Genomic DNA, 16,744 nt, shown 5'->3' with positions numbered 1-16,744 from the left:
TGCTCTTGCACTTTGAGTTTCTGAGCATGTCCCACAATCCCAGCTGCTCCTTTCTCTTGCAGCTTCATTTCCTTGTTTCATGAACGATGTGCCCCTTGTTTCCCTGAAGACATTAATTGTAATTTTTCTGCTGTCTGCTGCACCTTACATCTTCCCTGCGTGATCTTTCTGCTTTGTGTTGGAACATTTCTTTTGTGTGTCTGAGGATTTCCTTGCAGCAGGGCCTTGTTTCTGGACATCCTCACCCTCTGCCTGAGTCTGGAGCTGCATACTGGGGGCTGAGTACTTGTGGGGCAGCTTTTCCCCTAGGCATCACCCTTGTGCCTTATGGCCTGTCAGTCCCTGAAGGCTGTTCTGGGCTGCAGAAAGTTGTAGGCCTAAAGATGGGTCTATGCACTCCTGGGAGGTTTTGAGGCACCAGAGGTGCCTGGTGTGCCCCAAGTTCTAGACTGTGTTCAGGGCTGTCCCTAGCTCCACTTTATCCCAAGTGAGGCATGTTCGCCTTTTCCAGATCAGACATTCCTACCCATGTAGCTGCACCCAGCCTCACCTGGCAATTGGTGCCCTCTGCCTACTGATCTCTCACTTCCCTCATTGGATGTGAAGTGCATATGCCCTTTGTGCAATTTGGCTGCTCTTGAATACTTGCTTGGGGTTGGTGGTCTATGGGATGCACAGTTGCGTCTTTGTAAGAAGCTGGGATACTCCTGAGGTGTAAGTCATGAACATTAAATGTTGAACATACAAAATAAGCTTTTCCTTACTTTTAATGTGTGTTATCCTCATCTTAATTATGTTTTAAAAGATATTTTAAATGCCTTTGCCTGGTGCTCATGGATGTTTTCTTCAGTGTGAGGAGCCATGGCTGTCACTGGAACTTGGTGTTGTGGCTTCAGCCCCTGACCCTATGTGCTCTCAGGTGACTGCCCAGGTGTTGGTGCAATGCTGACCCTGAGTCTAGGAGGACCTGAGGCTCCCACCTCTGATTCTGTGGCTGCTTTTGTTGCTCCCACCTCTGGAGGGTTTCGACGGTCACTAGGAGTGATGAAGGAGAAGGACATCCACTCGAAGCATGTGAAGGTAAGGGGTGACTGGGAGAGTCACCCAGGGGTGGTCACTCCACAGGTACTTCACATCTGTTTGTGCCAGGCCACATCGCCATGCTTGAGCCCTGCACTGATGGGCTCTGCTGGCTCAAGTGTGGTTCTGATTTTATGCTTCAGGTGAGTGTTTGTAGACAGAGAAGCTGCTGTTTGAGGGGCTCTGTGGTCATAGTAGGGGCCAACTCTTCCTCTAGCATTTAAGTGCGCATGTGCTAATGACACAGGAAATGGATTCTTCCTGAATTTAGATAATAAAATTTAGGACCATCTGTTAGGAAGTGATTGTGTTTTGTTTTTAGTTGGTTTCGGAGACCGATATCAGGTCCAGTCCTTGTGCCCAGGCTGCCCTCTGCCTGCATGTGAGCCATGGCCCCCAGTCACCTGCCCTTAATAGTGCGAGAGTGACAGCATGGTGTTGAGTGCAGGTGCTGTATGGAAGGGCCCACCAGTGGTGCTGCCAAACCTGCTTCTGAGAGAAGAGCAGAGTCTGAGAGACCTGTGCTCTTCTGAAGATGGTGCTCAGATGGGAATGAGGTGCCTCTCCTGCTCTCTAGTGCCTAGGACGTTTCCTAGGTTGATTGTTCACACTGAGAGGTGGAACCCACCTGGTCACTGACAGGGCCACCAACCCTGTGCATTCTATCTGTCCTCTGCAGCAGGAAGACCAATGTACTTGTTAGGTATGCAATGCAGAAGGGACCTATCAGCCTCTTGTACCGGAGCATTTGCCTCCTCCAGTGAAAACGCTGCCCCTTTCATGATTGGCTCACCTGGGCTGCTTTTTGGGCCAGGCTTATCCTGAGCCAGCTCAGGTGGGTGTAAGCCGTACCCGAAGGCCATTTCTGCAGCCCTGTGCTAGCCCCGCAAATGGCATCTTCCATCCAGATAGGGGCCCTGGAATCCTTTGTTGCTGCTGTCTGAGGAGTCTCAGAACTGGCATGTCTTTGTCTCCTTGGCTTCATGGGAACTTTGGGGTAGAGCAGTGTTCTCTTTAGAGGAGAGGGAGAAGCAACTAGATGCCATTGAGCAGGTCATTTATGACAAAATGTTGACATAAACATGGCTAAATAAGTGAATGGTATCATGCCACTATTGTTCTTATTCAAATAATAAAAGTACCCCTAAACAAAGTTTTTTTTGAGATAGGATCTTGTTTTGAACTTCATATTCTCCTGCATGAGCCTCTGGAATGCTGGGATCAAGGCATGCACCATCATGCCTTGCTAAACAAAACAATTTTGATGTCATTAATATCTCTGAAATGGCTGGGCCTGGTAGCTCACACCTGTAATCCCAGCTCCTTGGGAGGCAAAGATTGGAAGGATTGCCATTCAAGGCCAGCCTAGGTAAAAAGACCTCATTTCTATCAATAAAGTCAGACATAGTGGCATGTGCCTGTGATCCCAGCTACATGGGAAGCATGGGTGGGAGGGCTACAGTTTGAGGCTGGTCCCAGGCAAAGATGCATGACCTTATTTGAAAAATAAAGTAAAAAAGAGCTGTAGCTCAAGTGGTAGCAAGTGCCTAGCAGGTTGGAGCCCTAAGTTTAAACCACAGTAATGATAAAACAAAAACAACAACAAAAACAAAACAAAACAAAAAAACCTTGGAAATGATATCAGAATAAAACTTTCTTTTACTCATTTAAAGAATGGAAGTTGGAGTAATTGATTTTCTGTTTTTGTTTTTCTTCAGACAGTGAGTGTTTCACTGTGTTTCACTGACTTTGAACTCACAGTTCTCTTGCCTTAGCCTCTTGGGGAAGGTACCTGAAGCAATCTCAAGACTGTGGTGAGACCACTCACTGGTCCAGGACCACATAGAACCAAGAGTCCCAAGAGATGCTCTTGGTAGATTTCTTAGACTTTTCAAACTCAGAGCTTCCTTTTATTTAAAAAGAATTTTTAGATTGTCTTTCCAGAATATAGTTTACTCTTGCACTGTGCCCCACTGGCCCCATGTGTATGGTGATGGTCATAGTACAACAGGGGTGTGCTGCTGCCCCTGCCAGCTGGCACTGTTCCCAAAGCAGAGGGGAAGGGACTTGTTGCCTGAGCATCTCCTGAGCACATGTGGTCCCCATATATGGCCACCTGTGTGGTCCCTTTTGTAGTTCTGCTCTAGTAGCCCTAAACTGGGAGTCTGTTGAAGGCTGGGTAAGCACAAGGGAGGTCCTGAGCAGAGGTCCTGAGCTTTGTCACCTCTAGGGTCCCATGAGTGGAGGATGGGTAAGTGACCTAAAGTGGGGTCACCCCAGGAGTTGTAGGTCAGCAGAAATAAACAGGACCCCTGGGCAGGAATGGAGGGACATCTGTAGAGTGAGGTGTATACATCAGCTTCTACTTCCTGGAGCAGAGGCTCTAGAACCTGCTTAGCTGTAGTGACTGAGCTTGTGGTTGGAATTCCCAGGCTCCAAAGGCCTTAGTGCTGAGGGTTGAGCTACCAGTGTGTGTGTGCTATAGGGCTCTCATCTCTGATCCAGGACCACCTCCCTGTGGATTTTCTACTGAGAACCCAACTCTGCAAAGACATGTGTTACCTGGCAGTGAAGCTGTGGAATACAAGTTTTCTGTTTGAGCTGGGTTTTTTTTTTATTTATTTACTTTTTTTGGTGGTACTGGGGTTTGAACTCAGAGCTTCACACTTGCTAGGTAGGCACTCTACCACTTGAGCCACTCCGCCAGCCCTCAGCTTGAGATTTTTTTTTTTTAATTTTTATTTTGTTCATATGTGCATACAATGTTTGGGTCATTTCACCCCGCTTCCCCCACCCCCTCCCCCTACCCCCTCGCTACCCAGTAGAAACTATTTTGCCCTTATCTCTAATTTTGTTGAAGAGAGAGTATAAGCAATAATAGGAAGGACTAAGGGTTTTTGCTAGTTGAGATAAGGATAGCTATACAGGGACTTGACTCACATTGATTTCCCATGCATGTGTGTTATCTTCTAAGTTAATTCTTCTGGAACTAACCTTTTCTCTAGTTTCTGGTCCCCTTCTCCTATTGGCCTCAGTTGCTTTAAAGTATCTGCATTAGTTTCTCTGCATTGAGGGCAACAAATGCTAGCTAATTTTTTAGGTGTCTTACCTATCCTCACCCCTCCCTTGTGTGCTCTCGCTTTATCATGTGATCAAAGTCTAATCCCCTTGTTGTGTTTGCCCTTGATCTAATGTCCGCATATGAGGGAGAACGTACGATTTTTGTTGAGATGTTTTTATTTTATTTTATTTTATTTTTTATTGTTTTATTATTCATATGTGCATACAAGGCTTGGGTCATTTCTCCCCCGTGCCCCCACCCCCTCCCTTACCACCCACTCCACCCCCACCCCCTCAATACCCGGCAGAAACTATTTTGAGATGTTTTTAAAATGCACTTTTTCCTTATTATAAACTCTAGAAAAGTGGATAACAAATACAAAATGGCCAGTCATTTTCAGATGGGGTAAATGCAGTGACTTGACTCTTCCCATCTGCTGTGCATGGATGGCGAGTGGCCAGGCCATCTCAGGGCCCTGCTAGTACCACACCACCGGGCTCACCCTTACCCAGAGATTTCAATTTGCACCCATTTTATGTAGAACTGTGGTTTTTTTTTTTTTTTTTTTTTACTTTAGTGGTAGAGAGTAAACCTGGGACCTGATGCATGCTAGGCAATGTGTTCTGCCTCTGAATGATACCCTGGCCCCTAAATACATTGTTTTTAAAGGAAAACTTGTAAATTGTGTAATTGTAAGACACTTTGGTTTTCAGCATTTTTATGAATATTTTACTTTTTTGGGGGGATGTCATATGATTAGTATTATATCAAAATACTGGTTATCTAGATTATATTCCATCATAGGTCTTGTTATTGCTTAATTCTGCACTCCCCCATTTTTAACTACAGTGGTTCCCTCTCCCTTTGTATTTTTAAGCTGAAAGTGTCCCAAGCATGAGACTTTGTAGCTTTCGTGTTACTGGTCTTGATGATTCTGAGCTCTGTTGGTCCTGCACTGGCTCTGGGGGGGCCATCTCACCATCTTTTCTGTCAGCCCCGTGAGCAGCACAGATAGCCCCTTTGCCTGGAGTGAGCTTTCCAGGCTCAGTGGTGTGAGGAAACCAGGTTGTACTCACAGACCTGTGGAAAGGGGGTGGCTTTGTCTGTGTCCCACATGTGGTACAGGCGCCTTCATCCCACAGTTGGCCCTTGGTATTGGCTATCATCTGGGCCACATCCACAGGCCCTTGAGTGACCCTGGTGTGGCTTCCTCCTAGTGTCCAGGAGAGCCAGGGATATGCTAGACGTCTTTATGACTTGACCACGGCTCCTGACCTGAGGCCCTGCCTTATGCTTGGCCTAGAGGTAGAGGAGGAACAGTGTCCCTATGAGGGAGCAGTGGAACGGAGTCAGTTATGCGGGTGTCTTTGGAGTTGCTTATTTGGAAATCCAGGCTGGTTTCCTTGTTGTCTGGGAAGCTCGGGGGGAAGTTTGAAGACTTTGTGGTTAGGACAGAGGTGGTGATTTGGTACCTGCCTGTGGGTGCCTGGTAGGCTGTGTATGAGGCCATCCATCTGCACACAGAGCGTTTGACCATGATCCCTCCAGTGCTTGCTCCTGGGGTGTTGATGGCACAGTACATGGACAGTGGCTTCACACTTGTTTCCCCTTTCCTGACTTGTTCTTCCCTACTGTAGGCTTTGCTGCAGATGGTGTTGGAAGAGAGCCACCAGATATTGGCCTTGTCAGAGAACCAAGACCTTCCCAGTCCTCTGAGCAGGGGTGAACCACGTGCCCCACTGGATGGCTGCCTGCGGGAGAGGCAAGGCCTACTGGAGACAGTGCCTGAGAAAGAAGAGAAGGTATGGAACTGCTGGTTCAGTAAGTGAGAAAAAGCTAGGTGTGGTGGCAATGCCAATAATTCTAGCAGCTGGCAGGCCAAGGCAGGAGATACTGAGTTTGAGGCCAGTCTGAGCTACATAGTGAGTTTGAGGCCAGCCTGGGCTACACAGCAAGACCCTGTCTCAACAACAACCCTCTCCCTACTCCCGTAAGTGAGAAAATACTACTTTTTTTTTTTTTTTTTTTTGGTGCTAGGTATGGTACCCCGGGCCTTGGGCATGATAGACAAACCTACACCACTGAGATACACCCCAGTCTGAGAAAACAGTTTCATTTGTACCTCACAAACCTCTTTTTTCAAAGGAAATCAGGTGTTTCCAGTGATGGCTGCATCAAAGGGTCCTGTGCACAGGGACAGGGTTCATACAGTGCAACAAAAGGGACGGAGAACAGCTCCCAGACCATGTGTTCTGGAGGTGCTGGGGGGGCCATGGGAGGCAGTCAGGGCTCTTGAGACACTTGCCATGAGCCCAGAGGGACCAGGTTAATAGGAGGCCTTGTGGGTGCCAACTCAGCCTTCACCTTGGGACACCAACACCATGGTCCCTCTTCCTTCATACCAGGCTTCCTTGACCCTGGCCTTCCTCATCTCCAGGGACTGCTGGAGCCTATGGAGTGGGTGTGAAGACTCTGGTGGGCTTTGGGCTGGGCCCCATGTTACCATTCTCCTTACTCCATCCCATCTCTCCACACCTCATATCTGCTTTTTCCTGCTGGGATGAAAGTGCCATGTGGGAGGGAAGGGGTATGTCCCTATGGCTGGAACATGTGACACATGGGCTGACACCTGCAGGATGCACCACCTGCCCCATTACTTACCCCTTGGCTCTCTCTGGTGGTGTACAAATCAACAGCCCATCCACTGAAGATAGTACTGCATGCAGGTGCTGAGGACCTGCTCATACTGTGGCTATGCCACTGTGTCCTTGAGTGGCCACATGCATGCTCCTGGCCATGGGCCTCTAGAGACTGCTAAGTGTCCAACTGGGCAGCCACACACATACAGCCATGGGTCTCTCAAGACCAGAGTTCCATAGGTATGGCAGTAGGAAGAGAAGGAAAGAAGCTTGCACATATCTCACTAGCTTCTTCCATGATTATCTCTCTCATGGTGGCGGTTTTGGCCTCACCCTAAGTGATGCTGGGCACATGCATGCCTCCTTTAGCCAGAGTGGCTTCTTCTACTCTCTGTCTGCTCAGCTGCCATAACAAAGCACCACAGATGGAGTCAGTTTAGAGCCTCAGTATGGTTCAGCTTTGGTGATGGCTGATTCCCAATTCTCAGATAGCCTCATCCTCTCTTGGTCTCATGTAGCAGTGAGAGGTGTCTAAATTTTTTTTTTTTGGCTTCACTGGGGTTTGAACTCAGGGCCTCATGCTTAGGCAGGCACTCTACCACTTGAGTCACTACACCTGACCTTTTTTGTGGTGGCTTTTTTTTTTTTTTTTGAAATAGTGTCTTCTTGAACTATTTGCCTGGAGCTGGCTTCAAAACATGATCTTCCTGATCTCTGCCTCCTGAATAGCTAGGATTATAGACTTGAGCCACCAGTGCCCAGCTTCTAAATGTTCTTATAAATAAATCCACAGTCTTGTGGGATCAGGCCCACTCTGACTTCACTGAACTTTAATGAGGCCCTATCTCCAAGGACAGTCACTTTGGGGTTAGGGCTCAATATATGAATCTGGGGACACATTTAGCCCATATAACACTTGCAGTGTGTATGTATTGGTTTGAACTCTGAGGCTTTTATTTGTTTTTATGATGGTAAGGGGGTGAGGCAGATTCCTTTCACTTTCTGGGCAAGTCTCCATCACTGAGCTGCACACCACCTTGGCACTGAGGTGCTTGCTTGTTCTTTGTAGGACCCTTCTGAGACACGCCTTGTCTGGAGTGGGGAGCTTCTGCAGGCTGTGCAGGAGGTATTTGAGAAGGAGCGGGAGACTCTGAATGCCAAGCTGCAGTCCAGACCGGGTGACTCAGACCTGGGGCCTTACTGCTCCCTGTTGGAGAGACTGGAGAAGGTTATCCAAGAGCAGGTGAGCAGTAGCCCTAGCCTGGGCCCTGATTTACCTGGCTGTGCTGGGGAAGGTGAGGGAATGTTGCCTATGTAGATTTTGGTTCACATGTTTTTCTCATCCTTGGAATGTGATGGAAACCTCTTGTGATGCTGTGCTTTCATTTGTGAGCTCTGATGAGCTCTATGAATTCTCCCTTGAATCTCTCTGGCCTGCACATAATTAGCAGATCAATTCCCAGGACCCTCCCTAGGTGCCAAGTTCACTGTGCACAGGTCACTAGATATTCTATTTGCATTACTGCCCTCCGACATCAGAGTTGTAGGTGAGGTGCTGGTGTAACCCCACACCAGACCCAAAGCTGTGGTGGAAGGTACCCAGGAGCTAAGGCTCTAGATTACTGTGTACTGAAGTTCCACACTTGCACAGCCAGCAGGCTTGTCCCAGCAACACTGGAAGCTTGGGCTTGAAAGGGTGGGCTATGCAGGGTGGGGTGTGTATGGCACCCACCTTCCCAGCCTGGGCTCCTGCAATTCAGCATGTCATGTTGAGTCTGCTTCTCTTCACCCCAGGGAGACCTTCAAGAGAAGGCCCAGGAACATCTGCACCTACCGGCTAGGAGTAGCCTACTGTCTGAGATCCAGGCCCTGCGTGCCCAGCTGCGCAGGACTCACTTGCAGAACCAGGAGAAGTTGCAGCAGCTGTGCGCAGCGCTGACCAGTGCAGAGGCCCGAGGGAGCCGGCGGGAACACCAGTTGCGTAGGCAGGGTGGGTGCCACTACTCCTGCTGCTTTGTGCGCCCTGGCCCCACACCTTCCCCCAACGCTGTCTGGGGTAGGGCTCTGGTCAAGTTTGGCTGCCAGATCCTCTGATGCAGGGTACTAGTGTCTCGTCAGGCCCCTGAGCATCTGATATGGAGGCCAAAGGGCCCTATATACCAGTGTGCTTGTGCACGTGTGTGGACTTGGGTACTCTCACTGGAGTCCAGGAGCCTGTTGTCAGTTTCTAGGTTTAATTCAGGTTCTTGGGGAGTTTTTAATAGACACATCATCTGTGGGTAAGTGGTATTTTTGTCTTTTCCCACCTGTCTCCTTTCTGGCCTTTGTGCTGGTCAGACCCTGCCTAGATACCCTTCCTTCCTCTGCTGCTCACTATTGTATGTGGGGTAAATGTGAGGAAGTACCTCTGTTTCTTTTTGGATTCTGTCAGGTGAAACAATCTTGTGCATGTACAATCTGGGCTGCACTCAGGAATGTTTTGTGCCTGTATTCACAAGGAGTCTGGTCTGCAGTTTTCCTTCTTTGGGGCCCTTTTCTGGTTCTAGTGTTGGGAAGCAGTAGCCTCCTAGGGCCTGGGCAGTATCCCTGCCTTTGTGTCTCCAGAGGAGATTGTGCGGAACTGGGGCGATTTTATCCTTAGGTTCTGGGAGAATTTTCCAGTGAAGCCATGTGGGCCTTGAGTTATCTCTGTTGGAAGCATGTGCTCTGTAAGTGTGGGGTTGAATGGCACTGTAAGGTAGGTTTCAGGGATACATCCTAACCAGGAAAGTGATGCCCAGTAAGAAATGGGCTCAGGAAGAAGGAGAATGTCCCAAATGGCCCGACTCCCTCAGCAATGATGGCTTCCAGTTCACAGAAATGCCATCTGTTCTTTACACAGCACACCTCCGTCTAATCAATGTCGTCTGTGACTTAACCTCATTGGTAGGGTGCACTTTGGACTCAAGGGTAATGCTGTCTTATGTTTTAATCTTTCTCAGTTGAACTATTGGCGTATAAACTTGAGCAGGAAAAGTATATAGCCAGTGACTTACAGAAAACCCTAAGCAAAGAGCAAGAGAAAGTGAGTGACACCCAGAAGCGCCTAGTGGTGGAACAGAGTGCTGTGCAGGACTTGAAATCAGAGCTGCATGAGTGTAAGCAGGAGAACTCAAGGCTGTTGGAGTCCCTTGGCAAGGTGCAGCAAGAAGTCCTCCAGTTGAGGTATGGCCCTAAACTGCTATGTGCTGCTGACCCAGAGGAAATTTTGCAGTGGAGCTGGTCTGTCATGACTGGCAGGTCCTGCGGGAGCCTTTCTGTTTAAGTCTGGGATGATGGATGGAGAGGGAGTGGTAGGGCTGCCTCTTCCCTGACTTGAGGCTCAGTGTCGCCTGTTTTCCCCACACAGGTCACTGCTGGACAGGAAGGAGAATGACCTGAAGGCTGCGCTTGAGGAGCTGGAGTGTGAACGTGGGAAGGAGCGAGCCCTCCAGGCCCAGCAGGAGGAGGAACAGCGGCGGCATCTGCAGTGGGAGGACCAGAGCTCCAAGGCCCTGGAGGTGACTGGCAGTGGGCCCAGGCTGTCCTGGCCAGTGCTGCTGGGACCAGAAGCAGCCCTCATTCATGCCTTCCTTTCTTACTCCTGTTTGTAGCAGCCCAGTTGTGCCTGGTTAACAGGAGTTTGAGGCAATGAGATATTGCTGTTTTTTCAGGTACCTTGCAGTGACAGATCTACTGCAGGGAGGACAGCTGTGATGACCAGCAGTGGCATGTGGTCTTGATCAGTGGCCTCTGCTGTTTTTGAGCATTTGTTTCTGGAGGGTGGTTGCAGCCTTCCTGTGGCTGTCCTGGATAGTAGCCTTATATGTCTGTCCATAAGCCAGATAAGTGGTAGGTACATGACTTCTGGGTGCCACACAGATCCAGCATGTGCCCTGTAGCTCACAAGTCTGCCACTAGTCTGTGGTTGCAGAATCAAGCATGTTTTGGGGCCTTCTGAGGAAAGAAGCACCTCTGAATCAGGACACGTGTGTCTTTATTCAACGCCACTTCAAAGCAGCATCTATCCGTAAATCAGGGTGTAAAATAACAAATTCTTTTACCCATAGGACAAATTTCAAAGGTGTAATGGCTGGGTTAAAGCATACGAACAGAACTTTGAGCGGGAAAACTATTTAGATACTTTTCCTCTTGATTGTTTACTTTTTAACCATCTTTTTGTTTTTGTTTTCCAAAACAACATAGGAGTTAAAAATATCTTTGGAGAAGCATCGTGCTCAAAATAATCAACTATGTGTTGCATTGAAACATGAGCGTGCTGCGAAGGACAACCTGCAGAAGGAACTGCAGATCGAGTGCTCGCGCTGTGAGGCCTTACTGGCACAGGAGCAGAGCCAGCTCTCTGAGCTGCAGAAGAACCTGGAGGCTGAGAAGAGCCGCTCAATGGAGCTGTCGGAGGCCTTACAGCACGAACGGCTCCTGACAGAGCAGCTGAGCCGCAGTGTGCAAGAGGCCTGTGCCCGCCAGGAGACACAGGCACACCACACCTTGCTGCGGAAGCTGAAGGCAGAGAAGGCCCGCACGCTGGAGCTGCAGGTGGTGCTTGAGAAGGTGCAGCAGCAGGCCGTACACGCACAGCAGCAACTGGAGGCCCAGGCGCAGGAGCGCTGTGCAGAGCTCAGGAAAGAGAAGAAGGTAGGTGCCACCCTGAGGTTGGCCATGGATGCCCTGCAGACCCAGAAACAGGAGCTGAGATGCTGTCTTGGGAGAGAGAGGGAGAAACCAGCTTGGTTACAGGCAGAATTAGAGCAGTTACCCACAAGAGTGAAAGAGCAAGAACACAAGGACACAAGCAGGAGAACGGAGACAAGGCCAAACCACGCAAAGACGGAGAAGTGGAAGAAGATGCAGAGAGACAAGGAGAAGCTGGTGAGAGCCTTCTGCTGGCAGGTCACGAGCTTTAGAAATACTAAGTGATTGCAGGGTTAGGATGATGTGCGTGAGTTTACTTCTGACTTGCTTCCTGCTCCCTCAGGTCTGTGGTGTCCTCATAGTGGCACCACACTGTGGACCTCTGCAGGATTTGAGATCAGAAGTGTGATTCCTTCAACACTGTTTTTATTTTTTGTCAAGATTGTTTGACCATGAGGGCTCCCTGCAGTTCCATGTGAATTTGAAGACTGCCTTTTTCATTTCTGCAAAAAGGCCATTGGAATTTTGACGGGGTTGCATTGAATTTGTAAATCACATTGGGTAGTTTTGAGATCTGAACAAGAGTGAGTCTTCTGATCCACGAACACATGTTCAGTTATTCAGGGCTTCACTCTCTTTCAACAGGCTTCCGTGGCCTTCAGAACATGAGCTTTACACTTGTTTGGATGAACTTTATTATATTGTTTTCAGATGCTTATTGCTAATGTATGGATAGCAATATAGTTGACTCTCGTGTATTGATCTTGGATCCTGCAGCCTTGCTGAATGTTTAAATGTTATAAAGGATTTTTCCATATATAAGATCATGGAAAGCCAGGCGTGGTGACTCATGCCTGTAGTCCCAGCTGTTCCGGAGGCAGGGATTGGGAGAATTGCAGTTCATGGCCAGTTCAGACAAAAAGTTTGTGAGACCCCCATCTCAACAAATAGGCTAAGTATGGTGGTACATGACTGCAATCCCAGCTATGCAGGAGGCATAGGTAGGAGGATCATGGTCTGAGGCTGACCCAGGCAAAAAGTGTGAAACCCTACCTGAAAAATACCCCAAAGGAAAAAGGACTGGAGATGGGGCTTACATGATAAGAGTACTAACTTGCAAGCATGAGGTCTTGAGTTCAAACCTCAGTAATGCCAGTATATACAGTATGATGTCTTGCTGACTGCATTGACTGGAGCTGACAACCAAGGCTGGCCAAAGTGCTGAGCTGTGATACCCTTGCTTGCTCCTCACATTGGGGAAGCACCCAGCCTTTCACTGTTGAGTAGGGTGTTAGCTGTGGGATTTTGTAGGTGCCCCTATCAGAGGTAATTCTCTTTATTCTTTTTTATTTTTTCTAAATCACACAAGATGTTAGATTTTGTTATGTGTTTGTTCACGGTCTGTTTCAATCTATAGTTTTTGTCTTTAATTCTAAAATGAGGTATTACATTGATTGGGTTTTGGTGGATGAGCCACCCTTTCATTCCTGGGGCGAATCCTGCCTCATGGTTGATAGCTCTATTTATTGGCTGCTGCACTCAGTTTGCTAGTTTCTTACTGAGAACTTTTGCATCTGTGTTCATGAGGGATATTGTCTGTGGTTTTCTTGTGATGTCTTTGGTTTTTAGTATCAGAATAACAATGGTACCAGGCTCCAGTGGCTCATGCCTATAACCCTAGCTACTTGGGAGACTGAGATCAGGAGGACTGTGATTTGAAGCCAGCTTGAGCAAACAGTTTGCGAGACTCCATCTCCAAAATAACCAGCAAAATGGACTGGAGGTACGCTCAAGCGGTAGAGCTCCTGCTTTGCAAGTGCAAAGTCCTGAGTTCAAACATCAGTCCCTCTGGGGGAAAAAAAAAAGTAACAATGGCCTCAGAGGATGAGCTCGGAAGTGATCTTTCCTATTTTGGTCACTTTTTTTTTTTGGCAGCACTGGGGTTTAAACTCAGGGCCTCACGCTTGCTAGGCAAGTGCTCTTACTGCTTGAGCCACTCCACCAGTCATTCTTTCCTGTTTTGTTTGTGTTTTTGTAATGGCTGTCAGTTTTCAGTTCTCAGATGCATTGGCTTTCAACCAGAGTCCTTCACTTAATGTAACGTCCAGTGTTCTCTTTTGCTAGGCAAATACTCTGCCACTTAAGCCTCTCCACCAGCCCCAGTGTCTTCTTTTGGATTGACATTTGTTTTGCACTGTTTAAAGATCTTTTTTAAATTAAAAAGTTGTCTTCACTGCTTGTTTTTGTATTTTGTGAAGTTATAAAAACTTTTTAGCCCAGTGCCTGATCTTTCCAAGAGATTAACCTGTGGTGAAGTAGTTAAGAAGGAATATGTTTCTAAAATGCTACAGTAGTGAGTTTCTTAAATTCCTGTGAAGGATGTGCTTGGTATATATTTTTTAACAACTTTATGAGACAGTTCACATACATGGAGTTTCTCAATCTAAATTGGGCGATTGAGTGCTTTAGAGTGTAGCCAAACACCTGTCTTGACAATTTAAGGAAATTCTCATGCCCCAGAAGAACTGCACGTTTGTGAAGCAGTCAGCTCTCCTTCCCGTGACAGCCTGGCTGCCCTGATCTCTGTCTTCATGGATCTGTCTGTCTGGGACATTTTGTGTAAATGAAAGCAGGTAATGTGTGCCTGATTGTGACTGACTTCTCCTATGGAGCAGGGCACTTCACAATTCATGCTGACACATAGATCAGGTATCAGTAGTGATTAATGTTTTTTTTGCCATTTAACAAAATCTCTGAAATCTTTCACCAAAGATCATAGAACACGGCGGGGGGGATATGTTTGAAGGTACAGATAGTGAAACAGGTGTAGATAGTGAGGAAGATTGAAGGTGAGGACAGTGGGGAAGGTTTGGAGGTGTGGGCCGTCAGGAGGTTAGGTAGTAGGGTGTCGCTCTGCTGTTTTAACCGACTCAGCTGCTCACTGTGCAGCTGGCAGCTGTGGTCTCTTGTCACTGTGTTTGCCTGTTGCTGGGATAAGTTCCCTAACTAATGTGGGTCTCAGAGGGTCTTTCTGTTAGAGATCTCCCCCAGCCATACCCAGAGTTTTCTGCAAACCCTTTTATTTAATTTTTAAAAAACTGAATGGTATCCTGATTGCTAAATGTAAATACAAAGAGGTCATTCCCTAGTGAAGTCAGTAACCATGCTTAATATCCCTTAGTGTTCTTCTTCCTTTTTTTTTTTTTTTTTGGTGGGACCGGAGTTTGCACTCAGGGCTTTTGGTCTTGCAAAGCAGGTGCTATACCACTTGGGTAAGACCTCAAGTCCATTTTGCTCTGGTTATTTTGGAGATAAGGTCTCACAAACTTATTTTTGCCCAACTGACCTTGAACTGTGAACCTCCTGATCTCAGCCTCCCAAGTAGCTAGTATTTCAGATGTGAGCCACTGGCGCCCGGCTTGAGGCTCTCTTATTTGAGGTGTCTGTATGATTGGACCCCAGAGTTGTTCTTAACCAGGGTTATTAGAGACCCAAGGTTGTCATCGCAGGACCAGAGTCATCTTTTTGAACTTGAGACCTGGTGCTTGCTAGGCAGGTGCTCTATCCACTTGAGCCGCCCTTTGTACTTGTCATTTCCAATAGTACCTCTCGTTGTTTGCTCAGGGTCTGCTTCTGACCGTAGTCCTCCTGCCTGACATTTTCCTTGTAGCTGGGGTCACAGGTGTGAGCCACCAAGCTTGGCTTACTTATTTAGATGTTATCTCCAATACTTTTTTCCTGGGCTGGCTTCAAATTGTGATCCTCCTGATCTCCACCTCCTGACTGGCTAGGATTACATGGGTGAGCCACCTCTCCTGGTTGATTGATTGAGATGGGGTCTCACTAACCTTTTGCCCAGGCTTTCCTCAAACCACAATCCTCCTGATCTCTACCTCCTGAGTAACTGGTGTTACAGGTATGAGCCACCACTCCCAGCCCAGAGTTGTCTTTTCTAAACATTATATACTTAACTTTCCTCACCACCTGAAAGATGGGGCTCAAGTACTGAGGTAATGCCAAGAAAGTGAGGTTTGTGCACTATACTCCTGGTCTCCTGAGAATTGTATTAATGTTTAGCTGGGGAAACTTCCCTGAAGCCTCCTGGTAGGGAATCAGGTCCAGCCCTGGGTTTTCCTTCCAGCATGGCAAGCTTGTCTATGCCTGTCTCCGGTTCTCACAGTCCCATCTTCATTTCCTCACACAGAGGCTCCTCTAGTGCTGCTGGAAGTCTCTGGTGCCCTTCCCAAGGCTGCCTCATTCCTCCCTGCCATGCCTCAGTTCCATCACCCCTCTGCATGGTGATTGACTCCACCTCCCTGTCTTTTTTTTTTTTTGCTTTTAAATCATTTAATTTTTTTTTAAATTTTTCTCTTTTATTCATGTGTGCATACAATGTTTGGGTCATTTCTCCCCCCTTACCCCCCCCTTCCCTTACCCTCTGCTCCCTCCCTCTCCCCCACACCCCCTCCATACCCAGCAGAAACTATTTTGCCCTTATCTCTAATTTTGTTGAAGAGAGAGTATAAGCAATAATAGGAAGGAACAAGGGTTTTTGCTGGTTGAGGTAAGGATAGCTATACAGGGAGTTGACTCACATTAATTTCCTGTGCGTGTGTGTTACCTTCTAGGTTAATTCTTTTTGATCTAACCTTTTCTCTAGTTCCTGGTCCCCCTCTCCTATTGGCCTCAGTTGCTTTAAGGTATCTGCTTTAGTTTCTCTGCGTTAAGGGCAACAAATGCTAGCTAGTTTTTTAGGTGTCTTACCTATCCTCACCCCTCCCTTGTGTGCTCTCGCTTTTATCATGTGATCAAAGTCCAATCCCCTTGTTGTGTTTGCCTTTGATCTAATGTCCACATATGAGGGAGAACATATGATTTTTGGTCTTTTGGGCCAGGCTAACCTCACTCAGAATGATGTTCTCCAGTTCCATCCATTTACCTGTGAATGATAACATTTCGTTCTTCTTCATGGCTGCATAAAATTCCATTGTGTATAGATACCACATTTTCTTGATCCATTCGTCAGTAGTGGGGCATCTTGGCTGTTTCTATAACTTGGCTATTGTGAATAGTGCCGCAATAAACATGGGTGTGCAGGTGCCTCTGGAGTAACCTGTGTCACAGTCTTTTGGGTATATCCCCAGGAGTGGGATTGCTGGATCAAATGGTAGATCAATGTTTAGCTTTTTAAGTAGCCTCCAAATTTTTTCCAGAGTGGTTGTACTAGTTTGCATTCCCACCAGCAGTGTAAGAGGGTTCCTTTTCCCCGCATCCTCGCCAACACCTGTTGTTA

General features: G+C 47.5%; 1 protein-coding gene across 9 annotated transcripts in view; it reads left to right on the top strand.

The window, feature by feature from the left end:
• Pcnt (pericentrin) overlaps nt 1–16,744 on the top strand; it is a 92,905-nt gene that overhangs the window by 62,564 nt on the left and 13,597 nt on the right. For 7 of the 9 annotated variants that reach the window (XM_074072442.1, XM_074072438.1, XM_074072440.1 and 4 more), the window contains 7 exons: nt 920–1,080; nt 5,779–5,943; nt 7,850–8,023; nt 8,575–8,770; nt 9,762–9,984; nt 10,169–10,319; nt 11,005–11,688. In XM_074072442.1, coding sequence (XP_073928543.1) covers nt 920–1,080; nt 5,779–5,943; nt 7,850–8,023; nt 8,575–8,770; nt 9,762–9,984; nt 10,169–10,319; nt 11,005–11,688 — 1,754 coding nt within the window. The remainder of the gene's footprint in view (nt 1–919; nt 1,081–5,778; nt 5,944–7,849; nt 8,024–8,574; nt 8,771–9,761; nt 9,985–10,168; nt 10,320–11,004; nt 11,689–16,744) is intronic. The other 2 variants (XM_074072444.1, XM_074072443.1) reach the window with 1 other exon arrangement.

This window comes from Castor canadensis, chromosome 5 (genome assembly GCF_047511655.1).
Source record: "Castor canadensis chromosome 5, mCasCan1.hap1v2, whole genome shotgun sequence".
Taxonomy (NCBI): domain Eukaryota; kingdom Metazoa; phylum Chordata; class Mammalia; order Rodentia; family Castoridae; genus Castor; species Castor canadensis.
This window is presented reverse-complemented; position numbering and strand designations above follow the sequence as displayed.